This window comes from Coenobita brevimanus, chromosome 47, assembly GCF_032717465.1.
Source record: "Coenobita brevimanus isolate Jiangsu-jjx chromosome 47, ASM3271746v2, whole genome shotgun sequence".
Taxonomy (NCBI): Eukaryota; Metazoa; Arthropoda; class Malacostraca; order Decapoda; family Coenobitidae; genus Coenobita; species Coenobita brevimanus.
This window is the reverse complement of record NC_137000.1, coordinates 12,757,665-12,779,305: the sequence shown is the minus strand read 5'-3', so window position 1 is coordinate 12,779,305 and position 21,641 is coordinate 12,757,665. Positions and strand designations below refer to the sequence as shown.

The 21,641-nt window shown below is 43.1% G+C and overlaps 1 protein-coding gene across 1 annotated transcript in view; it reads right to left on the bottom strand.

Moving 5' to 3' along the window:
• The window catches only part of LOC145399084 (carboxylic ester hydrolase-like), a 35,818-nt gene extending 15,597 nt beyond the window's left edge, over window positions 1-20,221 (bottom strand). The window contains exons 1-6 of the mRNA XM_080271837.1: window positions 19,988-20,221; window positions 19,363-19,527; window positions 7,220-7,361; window positions 2,864-3,049; window positions 2,344-2,537; window positions 1,294-1,444 (exon numbers count right to left, since the gene is read on the bottom strand). Of these exons, the coding sequence (XP_080127963.1) occupies window positions 1,294-1,444; window positions 2,344-2,537; window positions 2,864-3,049; window positions 7,220-7,361; window positions 19,363-19,527; window positions 19,988-20,221 (1,072 nt within the window). The remainder of the gene's footprint in view (window positions 1-1,293; window positions 1,445-2,343; window positions 2,538-2,863; window positions 3,050-7,219; window positions 7,362-19,362; window positions 19,528-19,987) is intronic.
• Between the last annotated feature and the right edge of the window lie 1,420 nt (window positions 20,222-21,641).

The window sequence follows — 21,641 nt, the reverse complement described above, 5'->3', positions numbered from 1 at the left end:
GAGTAAATGAGGCAGCAATCATCAGTGAGGCAGGAACCAGTTATCAGTAAGAAAGGGTCCGACTACTGGTAAATAAGGAAACAACAAATGAGGGAGAGTAAGTGAGAGACCAACCATGAGTAAGTGAGACCAACCATGAGTAAGTGAGACCAACCATGAGTAAGTGAGAGACCAACCATGAGTAAGTGAAAGACCAACCATGAGTAAGTGAGAGACCAACCATGAGTAAGTGAGAGACCAACCATGAGTAAGTGAAAGACCAACCATGAGTAAGTGAAAGACCAACCATGAGTAAGTGAGAGACCAACCATGAGTAAGTGAGAGACCAACCATGAGTGAGACCAACCATGAGTAAGTGAAAGACCAACCATGAGTGAGAGACCAACCATGAGTGAGACCAACCATGAGTGAGAGACCAACCATGAGTACGTGAGAGACCAACCATGAGTAAGTGAGAGACCAACCATGAGTAAGTGAGAGACCAACCATGAGTAAGTGAGAGCAACCATGAGTAAGTGAGAGACCAACCATGAGTAAGTGAGACCAACCATGAGTAAGTGAGACCAACCATGAGTAAGTGAGAGACCAACCATGAGTAAGTAAGACCAACCATGAGTAAGTGAGACCAACCATGAGTAAGTGAGAGACCAACCATGAATAAGTGAGAGACCAACCATGAATAAGTGAGAGACCAACGATGAGGAAGTGAGAAACCAACCATCTGTGAGGAACCAACCATGAGTATGTGAGGGTCCAACCATGAGCAACTGAAGAAACATCCATGAGTAAATGAGAACCAAACATGAGTAAGTGAGAACCAACCATGAGTAAGTGAGAAACCAACCATGAGTAAGTGAGAACCAACCATGAGTGAGAAACCAACCATGAGTAAGTGAGAAACCAACCATGAGTAAGTGAAAGAACCAACCATGAGTAAGTGAAGAACTAACCATATGTGAGGAACCAACCATGAGTATGTGGGAGACCAACCATGAGTAAGTGAAGAACTATCCATGATTAAATGAGGAACCAACTATTGGTAAGTGAAGAACCAACCATGAGTGAGGAACTAACCACGTGTAAGTGAAGAACCATCCATGATTAAGTGATGATTCAGCCATGAGTTAGTGAAGAGCCAATCATGAGTAGGTGAAGAACCAATCATGTGAGAATGAGGATCCATCATGAGTAAGTGAAGAGGCAAGCATGAGTAAGTGAAGAACCAACCATGAATAAGTGAATAATGAACAATGATTAAGTGCAGAAACAAGCATGAATAAGTTAAGAACCAACCATGACTAATGAAGGCCCCGTCATGAGTGGTGATCCCTGTCATGAGGTCCACGCTGTTGTGTCTGGCATCACGCAGCATCAAGTGAGGGGCGGCGGGAAGAAAGTCTCCATCGACGAGGGGCGCCAGAAAAGTTGGATGTATGAGCCATCTCTGCCAGTAAAGTCAACCGTAACCATTCCTCTCGATACGTTGCTTTTTTCCCGAAATTAATTTAGTAAACAAGCCCAAAATAATCAGTGAAAAGAATTTCAAAGTAACAAGTAAAAAGCTGAATTCATCTTAATCATCATCATCATCATACTTCTGTTCTCCGCCTAAAGCTGGGAAGAGGTAGGATCCAGAAACAAGGGATGAGAAAGTACAAAGTTGGAGAACTATCAACAGCATGCCCGAGGAAACGGGTGGCACAATCATTTGTACATAGTTAAACTCGAATTCAAAGCAGCCAATAAAATCTTAATAATGACTACTAAAAAGCCCAGAATAATCAGTATCAACACAAATTTCAGCAAGGACGAGAGCTACGACATTCTACAGACAATCTATGACCTGGGTAGAGTGGGAGGTATCAAAGTACTGTACCATTAAGAAGTTTAAAATAGCAGTAACAAGTTTAGAATAAATAGTAAAAAGCTCAACATATCGAATACTATAACCTAACGATAACCATTATAAAGATGTTAAAAAATAGGACCAGCATAACTAGCGATGACGAGGGCCAGGATGTGAGTTGGGGAGTTATGCTGATGCACTTAAAGCCGGGGTTTCAATATCATAGCAAAGAGGAAAAAAGTTTGAAATAACTAATAAAAAGCTTAGCCTAATTATTACTCGAGACGATACCCTTAGAGTGAACCTGTTCCCTATGCACCATGACCCAGGTGTTGAACTACTGCACTAATAAGCTCATAGTACTCAGTTAGATAGAATAAATAAAGAAGAAATTTTTACAATAATTAGCATGAAACCTAAATTATTCTGTTAAAACCCAAAAACAGTTACGAGAAATCGGAACGCAATTATCAGAGGCTAAGATAAAGAGTACCAACGTAATATTTAGCAGGGATGACAGCCAATTCGTGAACCGGGGCCTTCTGCAGACATTCTATAATTCTTGCTGAGTCTGAGGTGTTGGGGCAGGCCAGGGCAAGGGCAGTCTCCAGCGCCACCTCCCTGTGTCTCGCACCCATGGCAAAGGGACTCAGGGCCGAGCCGGAATGTAGAATGGCTCGCGAGAAGAGGCCTGAAACGGAATTATCACCATAGTTCGAACACGCAGTTTTTGCTTCGTGGTTAGCACCTTCAATAACCCCTTCACAACCTGATTTCTCTAAGCTGATTAAAATCACCTGGAATAGCAAGAACAATAGTATATCAATCTATCTATAGCCAGATGGCTCAATCCCGGAAAGGGTGGCCACAAACGAATGGCCTCCATATCACCCTGCCCTCCGCCATCCACCTGACCTCTATCCAACTCACAATCTCCTCTTGCATATGCCTCTCCACCCCGTTAAAAATCCGTAATCGAACTGAAAATCCTAATAATATTCCCATAAATCTGCAAACCTGCGGATTTGGGCGAGAGCATGTGAAAGTGTGTGGATACAGCCCCAGTACCGTGGCTGAACAGCGTGACGCGGGTGGGGTCACCGCCAAAGCGCCGTATGTTGTTCTGCACCCACTTCAGTGCTTGGGTCTGGTCCTTTAGCCCCACGTTACCTGGAGCGGCTGCGTCTTCAGTGGATAGGAAACCTGGGAGTGAAAATAATGTTAACAGACAAAATCCAGTTTACTCCCTTCGAGATGTTTGACTCCAATGTTAGGCGACAGTTGACTTATCCCTTTATAGGTACTGTCTCTCTATAACCAGACGCTTAAATCCCTAAAAGGGTGGTCACAAACAAATCACCTCAATGTTACCCAGTTCTCCTCTATCAAGCTGCCCTCTCTCTCTAGGTAACTTCCCCATCCTTCATACACCTCTCCTCTCCATTCCTCCATCTCATTTCGGTGTTTTGCACTCCATACCGCCAAACAGTTCTGTACAGTGGAAGGGAAACCTCTCCCTATCTATGTTTTAAGAAAGAAGGATTCTGCTTTTAAACTTATATACAACATGGTCTCATTTCATCCTCATCATCATCATCCTAATCCCATTTCATCATTATTATATTCATTATCATTATCATGGCTTCTTGTTCGTATTTTTAGATTGTTGTTTTCCGGGGAGGGGCACCAACCCTCCGCCAACCCTCTTGTTGTCACGCAGGGAACATGTGTTGGTTGGTTATAAGGTTACCACCCAGCGTTGTAAATGCTTTCCTGGTTTACAGGAACTCATTTGGCTTGCCGCTCATGGTAGAGCTACCTTAAAAACAGAGATCAGATATTCATTCTTAGATCTTTAGTGGAAAAGTTTCTAGAGAAGGAAAAGAAGTTGTATGCGGTCTTCGTGGATTTGGAGAAAGCATATGACAAGGTGGATAGACAAGGACTGTGGAAAGTATTAAGAGTATGTGGAACAGATGGAAAGTTGTTGAATGCCGTATGAAGAGTATGTATGAGGATGCTAAGGCTGCTGTTCGTGTAGATAGTGAACTGAGTGAATTTTTCTATTTGAAGGTTGGATTGAAACAGGGATGTGTCATGTCTCCATGGTTGTTCAATCCGTATATGGATGGGGTTATAAAAGAGATACAAGGTAGGGCAGTGGATGTTGGCGCGGACCTAATGAGAGGGGGCAATGTTTGGAAACTCCATATACTGTCGTTTGCAGATGATACTGTGTTGTTAAGTGAAGACAAAGGGGAGCTGCTAGGCTTGGTGGATAAGTTTGAGAGAGTGTTTAAGAAACAGAATCTAAAAGTGAATGTAGAGAAGAGGAAAGTTATGGCTTTCGAGAGAAGTGAAGTCAGTGAATGTACAAAGAGGTTGGATGAGGAGGAAATGGAAAATGTGAGTGCGTTTAAGTACTTGGGTAGTGTGATGAGTAAAGATGGAAGTTTAGAGGGTGAAGTGCTTGAAAGGGTACGACATGGAAGAAAGTTGCTGGTTCCTTGAAAGCAGTAATCGGAAACAGGGAAGTGAGCTTGAAAGTGAAAAAGTTACTACTTGACAGTATTGTGATACCATCTCTGACGTATAGAAATGAAGCTTGGACCTTGTTGGAGGGACAGAAGTCATGAGTGAGAGCAGTGGAAATGAGTAATTTGAAAGGAGGTGTGGAGTCACATGGAGAGAGAGATTGACAAATGAGGAAGTGAACGAGCGTTGTGGTGCGGATATGGATGTGATAGAAAGCGTTAGGAAAAACACATTGAGGTGGTTTGGCCATGTGGAGAGGATGGAGAGTGAGAAACTGACGAGGAGAGTGTATATGAGTGAGGTGGAGGGTGGGAGAGGGAGAGGGAGGCCAAGGATGAGATGGAGGCATGGCGCGGAGAGGTATATGAGAAAAGGGGGGTGTGAACTGGGAGCAGGGCAGTGAAATGGCGGGGGACAGGGTGGCATGGAGGCGATTTGTTTGTGGCCACCCCTTACGGAATTAAGGCGTTTGGCAATAGATAGATAGATTATCAAGCTAAGCTTACTATATCATCGTAATTCTGTTTCATCACCATACTCATCGTTATCCGTTTTGTTTCATTATTGTTACAAACGGCGGTAGGTGGGGGCATCGGCCATCCGCTTACTTCATGTAGTGCTGTCTTCAGGTGACTCTCAAATGAATGACAAACCAAATGGTTTTCTGCAACCTATGTTCCATTTAATATGGTGGGTGGTAACCACAGAATCAAATGACGCCTAATGGTCTAATGTAGTGGTTCTTAACCTTTTTTGAGTTATGGACCCCTTCGCGAATCTAGTGAAAGCCATGAACCCCTTCCGTACAAAAATGCACATAAGCACAAACACAGCATTTTGCATGCAATGAAGGTACTTTATTTTATTGAAAACTACCTCAGGCTGTGTATGACATACGGAAAGTATAAAACTATCTTTACAAAGAATTGTTTCCCACTCTTTCATGGAAAAGCTAATGGCCACTCTATCAAAACATGAAATACATCCAACTTGTGCAAATTAAACAAAAGAAAACTTTAATTCTGCTCAAACGTTCATTTCAGTGACAGGGTTGTTGTTTGGCTTGAATAAGAAGATGAATTTGTGGAGTGGTCTTTGACAAGGAAACACGCATGTCATCGTTGACATCCAGTTGATTTCGACTTTTTGTTTTGATAGAAACAAGCGCTGAAAACCCTGACTCACAAAGGTATGTAGTAGCAAACGGAATCAGAGCACCCATAGTTTGCTTTGCCAGATGGGGAAAGAGTTGTGTCAATGCAAACCAGAATTCTTCAAGACTTCTCGATTTTTTTTTTTTTTTTTTTTTTTTTTGTCAGTTAATGATGCTAAACGGCAACAAGAAATTGTTCTCAATTATTCTGACCTTCACGGACCCCAGGTTAAGAACCCCTGGTCTAATGAAATAAGGCATTCCAAACGGACGATACCCGCAAGTGTTTACACACGAAGGGTGGTAGCGATTTGTTGCTTATGTAATACCACTTAGAGGCCAGTGTGGCTGGTCATCCTCGTCTTCTGTGTCAAGACTGGTTTGGACTGGCCAGAATCCCTACGCACCTGATGGGGCAGGAAAGGACTGGATGATGGATGGGTAGTTACAAACCGGCGATTTCACTCAACTTACGAAGAGTCTCTCGTGAAGAAAGGGTTAATTACCTATCATCTTTAATCCTTCACTACACGTGGTCTCTCCTAAGATGAATAAAATCGTCAGGTATAACAATAATAGAATTTAAAAGACGCCATCTTAATATGATGGTTACCCTTAACAGTATTGTCAGCAAAGTATATTATAAGTTACTGCTGCATCGCTTATCTCGGTATGATCAGTCTCTCAGTTCAGTTGCCAAGATAACTTTTTTATTATTAACTTCCTCCTTTTTAGTAATCAATTTCCTTGTTCGATTTTATCTTCCACTGTAAAAACAAGTGGTTCCAGGCACAACAAACCTCGCCCGACAGCAGTTATTTTATTATTGTTAAATACTAAACCGGTACTGATATTTAGTGTCAGTAAACAATTTAAGTCAAAGGTAACGGCGCAAAAGAAACGGAACTTGTTATCTGTCATTACTAATTATTTGTAAAATATGCCATAAAGAGTTCCAGTGTTGATGATAGTAAATACCTTCCTAACTTCAACTTCTTCTAGCCCTGTGAAACTCCTTGACCTTGAGATTCACCTTTTAGTCTGGACGACATTTAGATATAATAAAGGCGTTCAATTATATTATGCGTAGAGTTATAGCCTACTTATAGCCCATATGTGACTTCCTATATCTCGATAATAGTAAACATAGCTGTCTTCAACCAGTTTCGAGTTATAGCCTCCTGAATATCCGTGACCTTCATTTTGACCTTTCACGGTCACTCACAGTCAAAGGTCTTGGTGTCAGATGAAAGCCCATATGGGAGTTCCTGTATGTCGATAATAGGAAATATCTCTATCTTCAAGCGGTTTCAAGTTAAAGCCCTCTGAAAGTCCGTGACCTTGATTTTGACCTCTCAAGGTCACTCAGTTACCTCCAAAATTTAATCACTTCCTTTTCACCAGTGCCTATACTTCTTGAAAGTTCCATGTAATTTCATTCAGCCGTTTTTCCGCGATGTTGCTAACAAACAAAGACACAAAGATAGTAGACCAAAAATATTACCTCGCCGGACTCCGTCCTGGGTGAGGGAATTAGACAGACAGACAGACAGACAGACAAAGAAAATTAGCTGCTGCTGGAGGACACTATACCTGTCAAGTGAACAAAAATATAAAAATCTCTCTGAGTTAAGCTTTCTGAAATGCATAAGTGCACAAACGACAGCAAGTCTCTAGTAACTGACCGAAAGTGCCAATTCTGAACTGCGGAACTACAAAGACGACGGGGTGATTCAGAAAAACGTATGGAGGGAATTTCTTTGAGGAACCACTCACGTACGCGCCCCCATGGAGGAACACAAGCACAGGCAGCCTTCCTCTGCACACCTGTTTGGATGATTAGATGGGATTAGACAAGAGTTAGATGGTGTTAAATGGTACTAAATGAAATGGTTGAGGAGGACATGTGAGGGGAACATGCTAGTGGAATCTCACACATACCTACCACCATGAAGGAACACCAGCACAAGCATATCTCCTTTGTATTTTTGCTGGGATGGGGGCATGGTTAGATGAGGCTAGACAAGGTGTAAATGGAATTACATGGTGTTACATGAGATAGTTGACGAGGATATGTGGGGGGAACATGTTAGCGGAACCTTCCACATACCCATTGCCATGTCGGAATATTAGTACAGTCGTATCTCTGTGTACCTGTTGGTGGTGCCGGAGAGTGGCAGGTTCATGTGGTAGCAATGATATAACCGGGTGGTCGCACTGCCCGATTATACTGGTCTCTCATTCTCTCCTGTTCCCCACAAGGAGATTGGTGTGCTGCAGAAGGGTAACTTCACCTTGCAGTCTACTGAATTCACATTCCAGATTAACCTGGGACTACAACTACTACTATTAGGACCCCTGTTGGGATGAGGGCATGGTTAGAGGGGTAGATTTAACTCCTTGGCTTTATCTGCCTACTTCTCTCGTTATTCCAATGATACCATTCTACCTAACAGTGTCCACCACTGTCTTTATTACTGTCATTTTACCTAGACATGTACCCGTATGATGCGCAGTTAACCCCATCAGTCCCATGACGTATCTTCTTTTATTTTTTTCAGACAATTTTATTAAACGTACAATGGTTGTAGAGTAGCAAAGAAGGTAAATAATGGCTATATGTAACCCATCCAGTTCGAAAACTCTCTCCAAGGTTTCTCTGAAAACAGCAAGAATGCAAATAGTAACACGTCATCGGACTGAAGACTGAACTGTGTGGTCCATTTCACTAGCTATACCGTCTGATAATTCACGTGCTATTGTGCCTTATCTTCTTTTGTTTCTACATCCTGCTTCACTTCTTGTTTTAATTATTTCGCTCAGACGTCGAATTGTTTAGGAAAATTCTTGCTAACCGAGGCCTACTTCCAGATTATTATCATTTTTTTTTTTTTTACCGAAAGGAAAATTGTCAAACTTTTCAAAATTCTATAGCCCCTTTACAAACAGAAATAATTAAAAATCACCAAAAGTTGCGACGTATCGTGGTACTGTGGCAAGAGTAAACTACTGTACTCTCTCCACCTTAACTTGGCCCAGATTTTCGTCCTTTTGGAGCTTATATTAACCCAGTGGCAGAAGAAAACAAAACTATGGGCTCTTTCCTTAGCATTTCCTCGTGACTAGCACCATATTTTAGTGTTGAGTTACTGATACCTTCCTACATTCAAAATGGAGATATGGCAATTTTAGGCCAAGTTAAAGCGATAGAATATACTGTAATATTCCGGCCTGAAGGGGTTAAGTGGGAATCGAGTTGGGCTGATGGTAAACATCATAACTCATGTCCCTTCATATCAGCTTCGACTAAATTGACACCTCTCCAGCTTGAATGCTTGTTCTGTTGCCAATATTGTTTCCCATGACGAGTTGTAGTTTCACACTGTTGTTACATATTACATATAAAGTTGTTTATTCATAATTAACAATGTGCAATATAGTGTGAATGATAAGCAATCAAACACCATTTCACTGTAAAGTGTGGCATGGGAAGGATGAGCGATCAGGACTTGCAGAGCCCAGCATTTTCTATCATAAACACTAGAGTAAAGGGAAGGCGATAGAGAAATGTAAATTGTATATATGTTTAAAGTCTTGGGGGAAATATTTACCATGTTGGTATACTTTAATGTAATCAGTGCTACTTTACTGAGGTGTATAATGTACGTGGTAAAGTTGTGATGCTTCTATTCATGTATAAATCCCAGTTGTCTGTGGGGTTTGGCACCTCTGAATATGCTGACCTCAGCGCCACACCCAGAGGGGACGCCGGCCTGCTAACAGCAGAACACGCTTATCATTCAAAAGAGAGGGACGTATAAACTCTGAGCTCTCTCAGTGTCGCAGTCGTATCTTTCAGTGGCCAATAAAGAGAGATTTGATCTGCTGAGTTTCAGTTCACCTGCACACGCTACTTCTAATTTCCTTCAACAAGATTCTACACCGATTCCAACCATCTCCAGTGTGTGAGAAGACGTTTTGGTGGAGTGTGTCAGCCGGAAGTGACTTCGACCAGGCTCAACGTTATAACCTTGCTTGGAATTGAGAGGTCACGTCTAAGCTGATGTATAAATTGGTGATCAGCTGTGGGGTTCCAAGCTGATATAGCAGTGACCAGTTGAGAAATCCACACAGGTGAAATATTTTGGTGGCAGTGGTGGGATGACACACATAACATTGGTGTTCAGTGCTGGGATACGACAAGGTACTAAAGGGATTGTGCAGTGAAAACCCTTGCAACCGCTCGTGATCCTGCAGGTGAAACAGAAAATCCTACTCTCCTGTTGCAAAGGGACTAATTGCAGAACGAGTAAGTGGACCAGATATCAGGGTAATCTCGTTCTCTCCATCTCTGCCTGGCGAGATATCTCTACCTTCAAGCACGAACTGGCAGTTATCTTGTTCTTGTGGCAAGGCCAGTGTGGTGAAGGGTGGCATCGTCTAGACACATCTGGCAACTCTGGATGTGGAGGCTGGAGTGAGGCAGGGTGAGCGTGCGCTGTGTGTGGCTGTGCGCGATACGGTATCTCGTCTCGCAAGACTGACAGTCACCTGAGGACCAGCGTGGGGAGAGGATCGTCGTGTGGTTGGAGGAGAAACCTGGCGAAATGTGTGGACTTGCAGTACGAATCAACCGGGATCTTCAGCATCATATGACACCTAGGTAGTGTACATGCACAGTGAACCTTCAAACACACTTTTTAAGTGTGTACATGCACAGTGAATCTTTAAACACATTTTTTAAGCAGCACATGTTAGTTAGATAATGTGTTTAAAAAAATATAGGTTTCTTAGTTTATTCTAAATAGATACATTTGCTGTACGTCTTGTCTGTGTCCAATTCTCTATTGCTAAGAGCCATAACTAATCTATTTGTGTCAGTTTAATTTTTCCTGTGACTGGGAAGGGAATAATTTCTGACAAGGTTAGATGGATACAGTGAAGAAGTGGGGACAAAAATTAAGGGGAGATTCAGACAAACCAACCATGACGGAAAGTGAATCAGACTAAGAATTGTGTGAGTGGTTAGAAACTCTGGATAAAGGCACCCAGACTCTATAGAGTGAAGGACATCTTGGGGTTGAAAGTAGTCAGGACACTTCTGAGGAACTGGATAGTGGGAACTTGAACACTTTACACTTGCATTCTGGCCTTTCTTATTAAAGTTCCTGAAAGTTCAGTTAGGTCCAAAATGGCCACTACTCTTGCTAATAAGGGTACTCCTAGTGAAGAGACTGGATTTTGAACAGGCTACAACAGCACCCTTGGTCACTCAGGATAACCAAGGTCCAACAATCTCTGCTAGCTGTGCAACCACTCACACAGCCACTTGCACCTTAGGCATGTTCAGTACACCATTAACCTTTGGACAGCAAGGACAAGACCATTTATTTGCTAATGTTTCTTATCCTAATCTATGGGGCATGAATACTAACAGTATTGGCATGCAAACCCAGGATCCTTCTGTTAATCCATGGAACATGAATACTAACAGTATTGGCATGCAAACTCAGATGAATCTTCCTCCCTTATGGCAACTACCAAACATGGCAACCACTAATCTGGCTACTGCTAGCGTTCCTTCAACTTTACCTCCTGTAGCGCCTGTTAGACAGTCCCAAGGACAGTTTGTTACTCAGGCACCTTCGAACCCAGATTGTATGAAGGTGCTACCTACAGCCCAACCGAGTTTACAGTTTACTGGGGAAGATGACTACAACATCCACCAATTTTTACGAGACTGTGAGGCCCAGATAAATAGGCTGCAGCTTGCTAGTGACGGGGAAAAGATTTGGCATATTAAAGTAAATATTAAGCCAAATTCCCCAGTAGTGGAAATGCTAGAGGCCTCATTATTCCAAGCTGGGCCTACTGCTCGTGAATATGAAAAGTTTAAGGCAGCGCTAATTAACACTTTTGCAAGCGTACTGCTACATGTTAGATACTTGGGTGTTTAGGTTCATAGATAGAGCACAGCAGCAACAACTGTACTGAAAGTCAGGCTTTGGCGAAGGCAGGCATATGCTATGCAGAAGCTAGCAAAGCCTTGCAAGCTTCGGGCTGGGGAGACACAGCTTGGGGATTGACTTTTGAAAGGGTTGCAAGGTTACCTGAATACTTACAATTCCTGTCCTGTTTAACCCCTGCTACGCGACTTCAGGTACTTAGGCAGACCAAAAGACCTCCTGAAATAGCCTTTCCTGACATGAACTTTAAGCTAAAAACAAAGGCAGAAGGAGAGGGCGGTAGTGTCTTAGCTGTGCACACAAAGAAAAGCCCTGCTGGCAGATTCTGTACTGTGTGCAATAAAGCTGGTCACACAGATAAGAAGTGTTGGCATGTTAAAAAGGCAGCTCGTCAGGCAGCCAAGCCCAACCTTCCCACCACTTCTGGACCTAGTACTGAAAAGCACGTAGACAACAAACAACCCAGTACTAGCTCTCCCCAAAAAAAGACCAAAGCTGTAAAGCCAAAAGTGCAAAGATGGTGTGTCATCCATGGGCAGTGTCCTCATTCGTCGAACTATTGCCCAACTGTTCTTGGCAATCGGGAAAAACTAGGTAACCAAGCTAGTTCGGGGGAAGTTCAGGGTTGCACGCAGAAGTAAATAAAATCGTACAGTCCACCGATGCGTGTGTGGCAGCTATTAAAAAGGTGGATTTGCTCTCGATACCTTGGATCATAGGGAAAGGCCAGGTGTCTTTGATAGTGGACACTAGAGGATGTGCAAATCTTATTTTTAGTAAGGTGCTAGAGAGGCTGAAGTATGAAATGCCTCAAGCTAATTGGACGTTGTCAGCACCTGACATAATTTTGACAGGTGTGACAGGGAGTAAAATGAAGATCGTAAGCCAGGTACCATTGACATTGAGGGCAGATAAACGATCTCCTGTATTATGTGCTACATTTTATGTGGCTGAGGAGTTTCCTCTGCCAGCTGATGGGTTATTGGGCTTTGAATCCATGGAGGAGTATAACGTGATTATACACCCTCAGAGACATTCCATTTCCTTTAATGGAAAAGAGTTTGTAGGCCTTAGTCCCTCAGCAACACAAGCTGGAACTGGCATCCAAGCAGGAGCCGTTCAACCAGTTGTGACCCCGACAAGTGAAACGTCAAGGGTGTCACCGGATGCACACGAAACAGACGATATGGATTGGAAGCAGGTCAGGGCTATAGTGAGTGGGAATCACCACTTACCCAGTCGAACTGTCTGCAAAATTCCTGTCCGTGTACCTCATGTGTCGGAGGGAATTGATATCATATGTTTAACAGAGACCGTAAAACATAAGGCATTGTCACTAGAGTCCACCCTGAGTAGTGTCGGACCAGACCAGAAGACGCCCCTCTTCATCGCAAATATGAGTGGTGGCGCAGTTAAGCTCAGAGATGGTTGTTATATAGGCGACTTGTCCTATGGTGCCCCTGTAAAGAAAGTCAACAACGTACCAGTGATCTCTCCCGTTGTCACATCACATACAACGACTCAGTCGGAACCTACACGTCTTGGGAGAGGAAAGCTGCTAGAACAATACGTGAAGGTAACAGATAACATTGCCCATAAAACGCGGTTGCTAGCATTTCTTAAAGAATTCTCCGACGTAGTGGCACTTCCAGGAGAACTGCTGGGTAGGACAGACAAGGTGAAGCATCATATTGGGTTGTAACCCGGTACAAATCCGATATATGTGCCTGCATACTGCCTACCACACAGCCAAAGGAAAGCAGTGGAAGAGGAAGTTGAAAAGATGCTTCATGATGAAGTCATTCAGTCTTCTTCCTCACCTTGGAATGCACCACTCTTTCTAGTGCCTAAAAAGGAAGGTGGTGTGAGACCTGTTGTAGATTTTCGGCAAGTGAACAAGGTAACCATACCGGAACGTTACCCGATTCCACATCTCAGAGACTTACTGCAGTCCTTGGGTAAAGGAAATACCATGTTCACCTGCCTGGATCTAGCATCAGGGTATTGGCAGGTGGAGCTGACTGAAGAGTCGTGTCCCATCACTGCCTTTAGCACTCACCGTGGGCACTTTGAATTTCTCTGGATGCCTTTTAGACTGAGTAATGCCCCTTTGACGTTTCAGAGGATGATAAATCAGTTGTTTGGTGACATGACTGGGCAGGACGTCCTGGCATATCTAGATGACTTAATAATTGTGAGCAAGGATATACACACTCATTTTAGTAAGTTAAAAAGAGTGATGGAAATCTTAAGATTCGCGGGTCTGAAAATCAAGCTATCGAAGTGCGATTTCCTAAAGGCAAATGTTAGATTTTTGGGGCACTTAGTTGATGGTGATGGCATCAAGTCTCTACCGGATAAGGTTACGGCCATGGTAAATTTCCCTAAGCCCAAGTCCAAGGACGATGTTCGCTCATTCCTAGGGCTCACTGGTTTTTAGAGGAGCTTTGTCCACAATTATGCTGCTATTGCATCACCATTGACGACGCTACTTAAGAAGTATGCTGCATGGCAATGCGGACCATCAGAAGAGAAAAACTTCAATGACCTCAAGAAAGCCATGACAGAGATACCCGTGTTAGCGTTTCCTAATTATACTCAACCTTTTTACCTGTGCACGGACGCCTCAAATTTAGGACTGGGAGTGGTGTTACAGCAAAAGGATGAGGAAGGCAAAACACACACCATTGCGTATGCCAGTAGGGCACTAAGACCCCCGGAGAAGAATTACTTGGTAACGCATTTGGAGACATTAGCAGTCATATGGGCATTAGGACATTTTCGGGATATCATCTTCGGGTACCAGATAATTGTTTTAACGGATCATGCACCCATATGCAACTTGTTTCAGGGGATGAACTTGCACGGTAAGGTCGCACGTTGGTTCAGCAACGTAATGGAGTTTGACCCAGAGGTCAGATATTTACCAGGCCGACAAAATGTCGTTGCCGATGAGATGAGTAAAAATATTGCTGCTGCCATATCTGAGGATATCCCTCTTTCTGGGTATTCCCAGGACACGGTAAAAGCAGAACAACAAAGGGATACGATGTGGTCTCAAGTCATCGATGCCTTGGAGTCTGGCGACAAGTCATGTTTACCTGAACTTCCTGTACCGATGACTCACTTCCATCTTCAACGGGGCCTTTTATATAAACAGCCCTCCAGGAAGGACACTGTGTATCAGTTGGTTGTTCCTGCTACATTACAACAAACCGTGTTACAGTTGGTTCATGATGTACCTCCAGCGGGTCATCCTGGACGTAACAGATGCATACGTGAGGCAAGAAAGAAATACTATTGGCCGACCATGAGGAAGGACATAGAAGCCCACATTAGTCAATGTGTCAAGTGCGTGGAAATGCGAGGAATCAGGGGACCTCTGACTTCCATTTTGGAATATCCCCTACCGGAAAAACCGTGGGATACAGTCTCCATTGATCTCTTGGCATTGCCAAGGAGTCATCAAGGCTCAGGCTATGTATTGGTGGCAGTAGACCATTTTTCGCGATTCACTGTTTTAGCACCTTTACAGACGAAAACTGCAGAGGAGGTGGCGCATGCTTTGGTAACCTCAGTGATTTGTCCATAGTCAACACCTAAGGTATTGGTCAGCGATAATGGTGGTGAATTTCGTAACCAAGTGTTAGAGGAAATCTGTCGTACGTATGGGGTAAGTCTTTATTATGCCTTACAGTCCCAAGAGCAATGGCCTGGTGGAGAGGACAAACAGGAAGATACTGGAAGTCCTGAGACCAGCAATTACTGCTCAGGCAGACTGGCAAGACTGGTTGCCACATGTAGCGGCAGTCATCAACTCCTCAGAAAATTCGTCAATGGGGAAATCTCCTCATTATATCCTTTATGGAGAGAAGGTGTTACCCTACGATTTGCCCGCTGGACCTCCTACCCCAGTGTATAATCAAGAGAATTATGCCAAAGTACAGCTATCAAAGTTCCAATGCATACGTAGTGAAGTACGAAAAAATTAAAAGCCTCAAAAGCGGAGATGATGGTGAAACAACACAAAGATAGTCAAAGAAAAACGTTGGAGATAGGCCAGAAGGTTATGATCAACAACCCTGGGAGAACTTCCAAGCTCAGATCTAAGTTCCGCGGACCATATACCATTATGGAACACATGCTTGAACATACTTATCGATTAAGGAATGATGCTACTGGAACTCAGGAGGCAGTACATGCAGACAGGAACAAACCAGTAAGTCAAGAGCTAAGCCTAACTAACCAATCGTCTGATGTGTTGTCCCCCGTCTTCGTCACAGTCTACATCGTTGTGCGTACTGTCCCTAACCAAGAGTATCGCACCAAGCTACAATCCCACAGTAAGAGCGACTAAAGGAGTATCTTCTCTTACACACATGTGGCTTGCACTTGGACTCCTCTTGCGTTGCTTGGAGTGGACCTATGGAATGACGTCGGACACGGACACGACTGCATTGATGCCAGGAGCACTGAAGAGCCCACTTGGAGAGGTAGTGATAGTAGAGGATGCAGTATGCATATACTATCCAATGGAAGGAGAGCACTGAAGAGCCCACTTGGAGAGGTAGTGATAGTAGAGGATGCAGTATGCATATACTATCCAATGGAAGGATATCTCCAAACTCCAGATATTGTTAAAGAGGTCTCTAAGGGATTGTTTCACCTCAGACAACAACTGTCGGAAGTCGGCAAGTTATTAAACTGGAACCCACAGTTGAAGACCTCAGATAATGAAGCTTTGGTACAAGCCTTGCATGGTATAAGCGAGCTTCACACTGGACATATAGTTAGGCTCACAGACAGGCTCGCTAAATTGCATGTCGCATTACCTAATGCAGATTCTGATCTTTCCAAGCATGTCCACGCACGTACTAAGAGAGGACTTGTGGATCTCCTAGGTATCCTGTCTCAAAAGCTTTTTGGTACAGCACTAGACATGGACGTCATTCAATTTGGTAGACAGATGCATGATTTGGCATTGGCGGCAAAGACGTATAACAAGCTAATCGTACACACGTATGAACAATTAGGTGAGTTCACTAACAAAGTCAACGAGATAATTAAGACTACCAACTATCTCGTAGGAGTTGTGAACAACATCCATACTAACTTACCAACCCTGGCTAACTTAGTGTTAATTGCTGAGTACTTACATGCTCTCGACAAGTCATCCACTGCTTTGGAGTCGCATGCAGCCAATATGGTGGACGGCTTAATCGATGCAAGTTTGAATAGGGTTAATGCTTTATTGCTTCCTACTCACATTTTAATCAATGTTCTTGATGTAGCTATGGTGAAGCATGGATTTACGCCACTTTTTGGTATGAGTCAACTGGAATATTTTTACCCATTGTTAGAGGCCCAGTTGACCCAAGAGGGCATCCTGATATTGGTACCTATGAGGAATGCTGTATCATACCATGCGTGGTGGTTCATTCCTTTCTTTTTTGCTACTACTAACAATACACTTGTTATTCTGAATGAAGGACCAGAGGTGCTAGTTGTGTCGGATGACCAAGGGTATATAGCTGAAACGACTGTGGATGAATCTGAGAAGTGTAGGGCCTCATTTCTTGATCTCCATGTATGTCCTGCTTTCCATTTTGACTTCATTCCGCCAGAGACAAAGAAATGTAAGATGACCCTGTTGGACACAAACACTTCCTCTGCACTGCAACATTGCACTTTCCAACCCATTCAACTGAAATCAGTTTTCCATGCTCATGTACATGCGAAACAATACTTCTTTCCTGAGACAGAGGACGTGACACTCACATGTGCCTCACAAAACCAGTTCCTTACGGTAAAGGGTTACTATGTTGCACCCGAGTATTGTGAATTACACAGTAAAGAGATAGCAGTTCTGCCTAACAAGCACCATCTAGCCTTGTCGGTGAACTTCTCGTCCCAGTTACGACCCTTTTTACCTTCATTCAATGTTTCTACCTTGAATGTGAATAGGCTGTCTCATGTGCTCAAAGAGATACAGTTCCTCACCCACCTGAACAACACTGATTTAGAACCATATGTACTCTCCTATCTCCCTTCATACCTTTCTCCTTCCTATTTTGGTCCTGGCGTTGGTCTTCTACTTGTAGTGGTCTTGTCCTATGTTTGTGTTTGGGGTTACTATCTACGAGGCCGAATGAGAAACCCACTAAAACCACGGGTCCGTTCTCGCGGACTGCAAGTGGACGTGGCTAAATAGTTAGCTACCCTACACACTGGTTAGGCTACACAGTAGTTAGGACAACAATGTCGACGGGGACGTCGAAAGGTGTGGCCGAGCAATGTTCTGGTGCCAATATTGTTTCCCATGACGAGTTGTAGTTTCACACTATTGTTACATATTACATACGAAGTTATTTATTCATATTTAACAATGTACAATATAGTGTGAATGATAAGCAACCAAACACCATTTCACTGCAAAGTGTGGCATAGGAAGGATGAGCGATTAGGACTTGCAGAGCCCAGCATTTTCTATCATAAACACTACAGTAAAGGCAAGGCGATAGAGAAATATAAATTGTATATATGTTTAAAGTCTTGGGGGAAATATTTACCTTGTTGGTATACTTTAATGTAATCAATACTACTTTACTGAGGTGTATAATGTACGTGGTAAAGTTATAATGCTTCTATTCAAGTATAAATCCCAGTTGTCTGTGAGGTTTGGCACCTCTGAATATGCTGACCTCAGCGCCACACCCAGGGGGGACGCCGGCCAGCTAACAGCAGAACGCACTTATCATTCAAAAGAGAGGGACGTATAAACTCTGAGCTCTCTCAGTGTCGCAGGTGTATCTTTCTGTGGCCAATAAAAAGATATTTAATCTGCTGAGTTTCAGTTCACCTGCACACGCTACCTCTAAATTCCTTCAACAGGATTCTACACCGATTCCCACCATCTCCAGTGTGTGAGAAGACGTTTTGGTGGAGTGTGTCAGCCGGAAGTGACTTCGACCAGGCGCAACGTTATAACCTTGCTTGGAATAGAGAGGTCACGTCTAAGCTGATGTATAAATTGGTGATCAGCTGTTGGGTTCCAAGCTGATATAATAATGAGCAGTTGAGGAATCCATACAGCCGAAACATGCTGATCTGTTATGAGAGACTAACGTAAGAACATTGCGCAGGTCACAAGGAAGTACTGTGGATAGGACGTAGAGCTCTAACCTTACTGTATTCTGCCACTGAAGTATGTGAAATTCGCCGAAAAAAAACGACGAAAATCTCCCCAGGATGAGGTAAAAGAACCATCGCAGATAATTTTGGATTATACATGAATAATTTCCCAGGTTCTTGTAACTGTAAAGGTGCAAACGTCTCTCGAGCGCTGCTAAATGTATTATTATTATTATGATGATGATGATGATGATGATGATTATTATATGGTAGGTGGGGGCTCTCACCATCCACTCACTCAGTGTAGTGCCGCTCTCGGATGTCTGCCCTTTCCTCTCCTCCATCCTTCTTTTCTTCCATCCTCTTTTGTCTTTCTTTCCTTCTTTCTTTCCTCTTCATTCTGTCTGTGGGTAGCTCTACACTGAGTGACAAGCCAAATAGTTTCCTGTACACCAGGAAACCATTTACTACGCTGAGTGGTAACCATGTAACTAAATTTTGGCGCCTGGTGGGTTAGTGGGTAATTATGGAGCTCCAATCAGACTGAGCCAGTGAAGGTTTATATCAAAGGGGTAGTTGGGATTTATTGCTCACGTAATGCCATTCAGGGATGAGTGAGGCTGGTCACTATCATCCTAAATGTCAGGACCAACTTGCCTAGCCCTGGGCTCCTACGCTCCTCATGGGGCAACGTAGGATTGGATTATTATTATTATTATTATTATTATTACCCGTGGAGTGAAGACATTGAGGTAGAGACAATCCTCAGAGCCCAACACGTCCTCCTTGTCGAGCGTATCGTTGGCCTTGGTCACCGAGAAGGCTAATTGGATACAAGAATCAGGCTGCCAGCTCCCGTCCCTCACACCCACCCACGGTCTGGCTTCTACTGGGTCCTAGAAGAGAATGAATATGAATAGTATGCAAGGACAACTAAAAAAGAAAAAAAAAAAAAAGGATAAGGAAACGAAAGTAAATGAGACGAGAAAGAAGAAATATAAAAGAATATAAAAAGAAAAGAGAAGGGGTAGGAGTAGTAACAGCAACCCCAGTCTCATCTGGACGTGAATGCAATGGACTGCAGGCTGAAGTTGCCTGTCTTCTGTAGTCCACCATCCTTCTTTTGGAGGATAAGGAGGAAAGTGAGGAACGTCTGTACAACCCAGCAGCTCCACCACCCAGCAACATTGGCGCCACCACCTAAAGGCATCCCTCTCTAACACCAAACGAAGATGAACAGCTCCACACGGGAATCCGACGAAGACAGAATATGAGAAAACTAAAGAGCTGACTAAGGCAAGAAATCGTCTGACGAAGGAAACAAGGCACTGAAACAACCCTACTCCACTCACTCACCTGAAAGCGCAGTTTCCCCAAGGGCGGCTCAGCGTAAGGGATGCCGTAGAAGGCGAAGAAGGGGACACCCTTCTCCGAGTACTCCCTCACGCCCCTCACCACACCCTGCCTCGTCAATACCACGGGGGCGACTTTCCTTGCTTCTACATGTGTGTTGTGAAAGCTGGTGGCTAGAGCCAGGCCAGCCATCACCACTAACACCGCTACTGCCATTACGAGCCTGAAGAAGAACATGGTGCGTTTTTTCTTAAGTTTATGTAATTGTTTTAGGATTTTGATATCCAGATAGATAGATAGATTGACTGAGAAAGGAAGACAGGCAGATACATAAATAGCTTGAAACAGATACAAATACATTTATGGACAGAGACCGACCGACAGACAGACAAGCAGATCCAATATAAAATAGGTGCTAGCCAGGGAGAGATCGATGATGAGGATGTGCCTTTTATGCGTTACTGTGAATGTGACACTTGCTTTGATATCCTTTAATACACATACTTCACTGACATACACACTCACACACACACACACACACACACACACACACACACACACACACACAGCAACTGTTATATGAGATAAAAGAAAATTCAATAATATCAGACTTCACAATCACGTATAAAACTGAGGAACACACTAAGTAGTTGAGAGGCTGAGACACTCTTCATCAGAACTATAACAGCAATTAGAAACAACCATATAATGGCACAGCAAATTTACAAAAAGTCTGGAACACCAACAAAACGCTTAGATTCCCAGAATCACACGAAGAAGAAACCATCTAAGTAAAGAATACTAATGTTATGCAAAGAAAAAGAAACCTAACAGGGAGATATGGACTAATAAGCCAAACTAATTAGATATCAATCATCCAAATGCAGGAGAATACCTATATATATACCTGTATCAATATCTTTATGTGCACTTATGTAGAACAAGAATTTAACGTAATGTACTAGCTCACTAATATCAACAGTACATTCCTGTTTGTAAAGAATAAAAATATACCCTTTAACTTGACAGCACTTCTTACTCCAAGTCAACTACTTTTCCTTCTTACCTTTCAAAACATTCTATTACAGTGTCCACATCTCTATTCAGGCAACAAACTTTTGAAAATAAATTTAGTATTCCCATTTTAAATTACTAAATGTATTATAAAAATGGTGATACTTAGCAACATCCCATCCATATACCAAGGTTACCTGTCCTTACCAAGGTCAGGAGGAGATGCGATCAGGGACGAGCGGACGAGAGCCAGGAGAGGAAGCGGCAGTCCTTCCTCCCAGCCACCTCTCTTTCCGCGTTAATTTTTCCCATTCTCTCTCCATGACCGCAATGGGATTAGGGATTACTTAAAACTTCACTCCTGTATTTGCATTTTGGAACTTAACTTCATTTAGGCCCTGGTGATTTTAATTACGAAAAAAAAAAAAATCCATGCAGTTACCTTTGCATTCACTGTGGAGGGAAAAATTGCATTTTATTCTGCTTTACTCCTGTTGAATATTATTCAATAGAAAGAATTTTTACACGGTTAAAAGGTTGAACTTATAAGCAGAGAGAGAGAGAGAGAGAGAGAGAGTGTGTGTGTGTGTGTGTGTGTGTGTGTGTGTGTGTGTGTGTGTGAGCGAGTGAGCGAGTGAGCGAG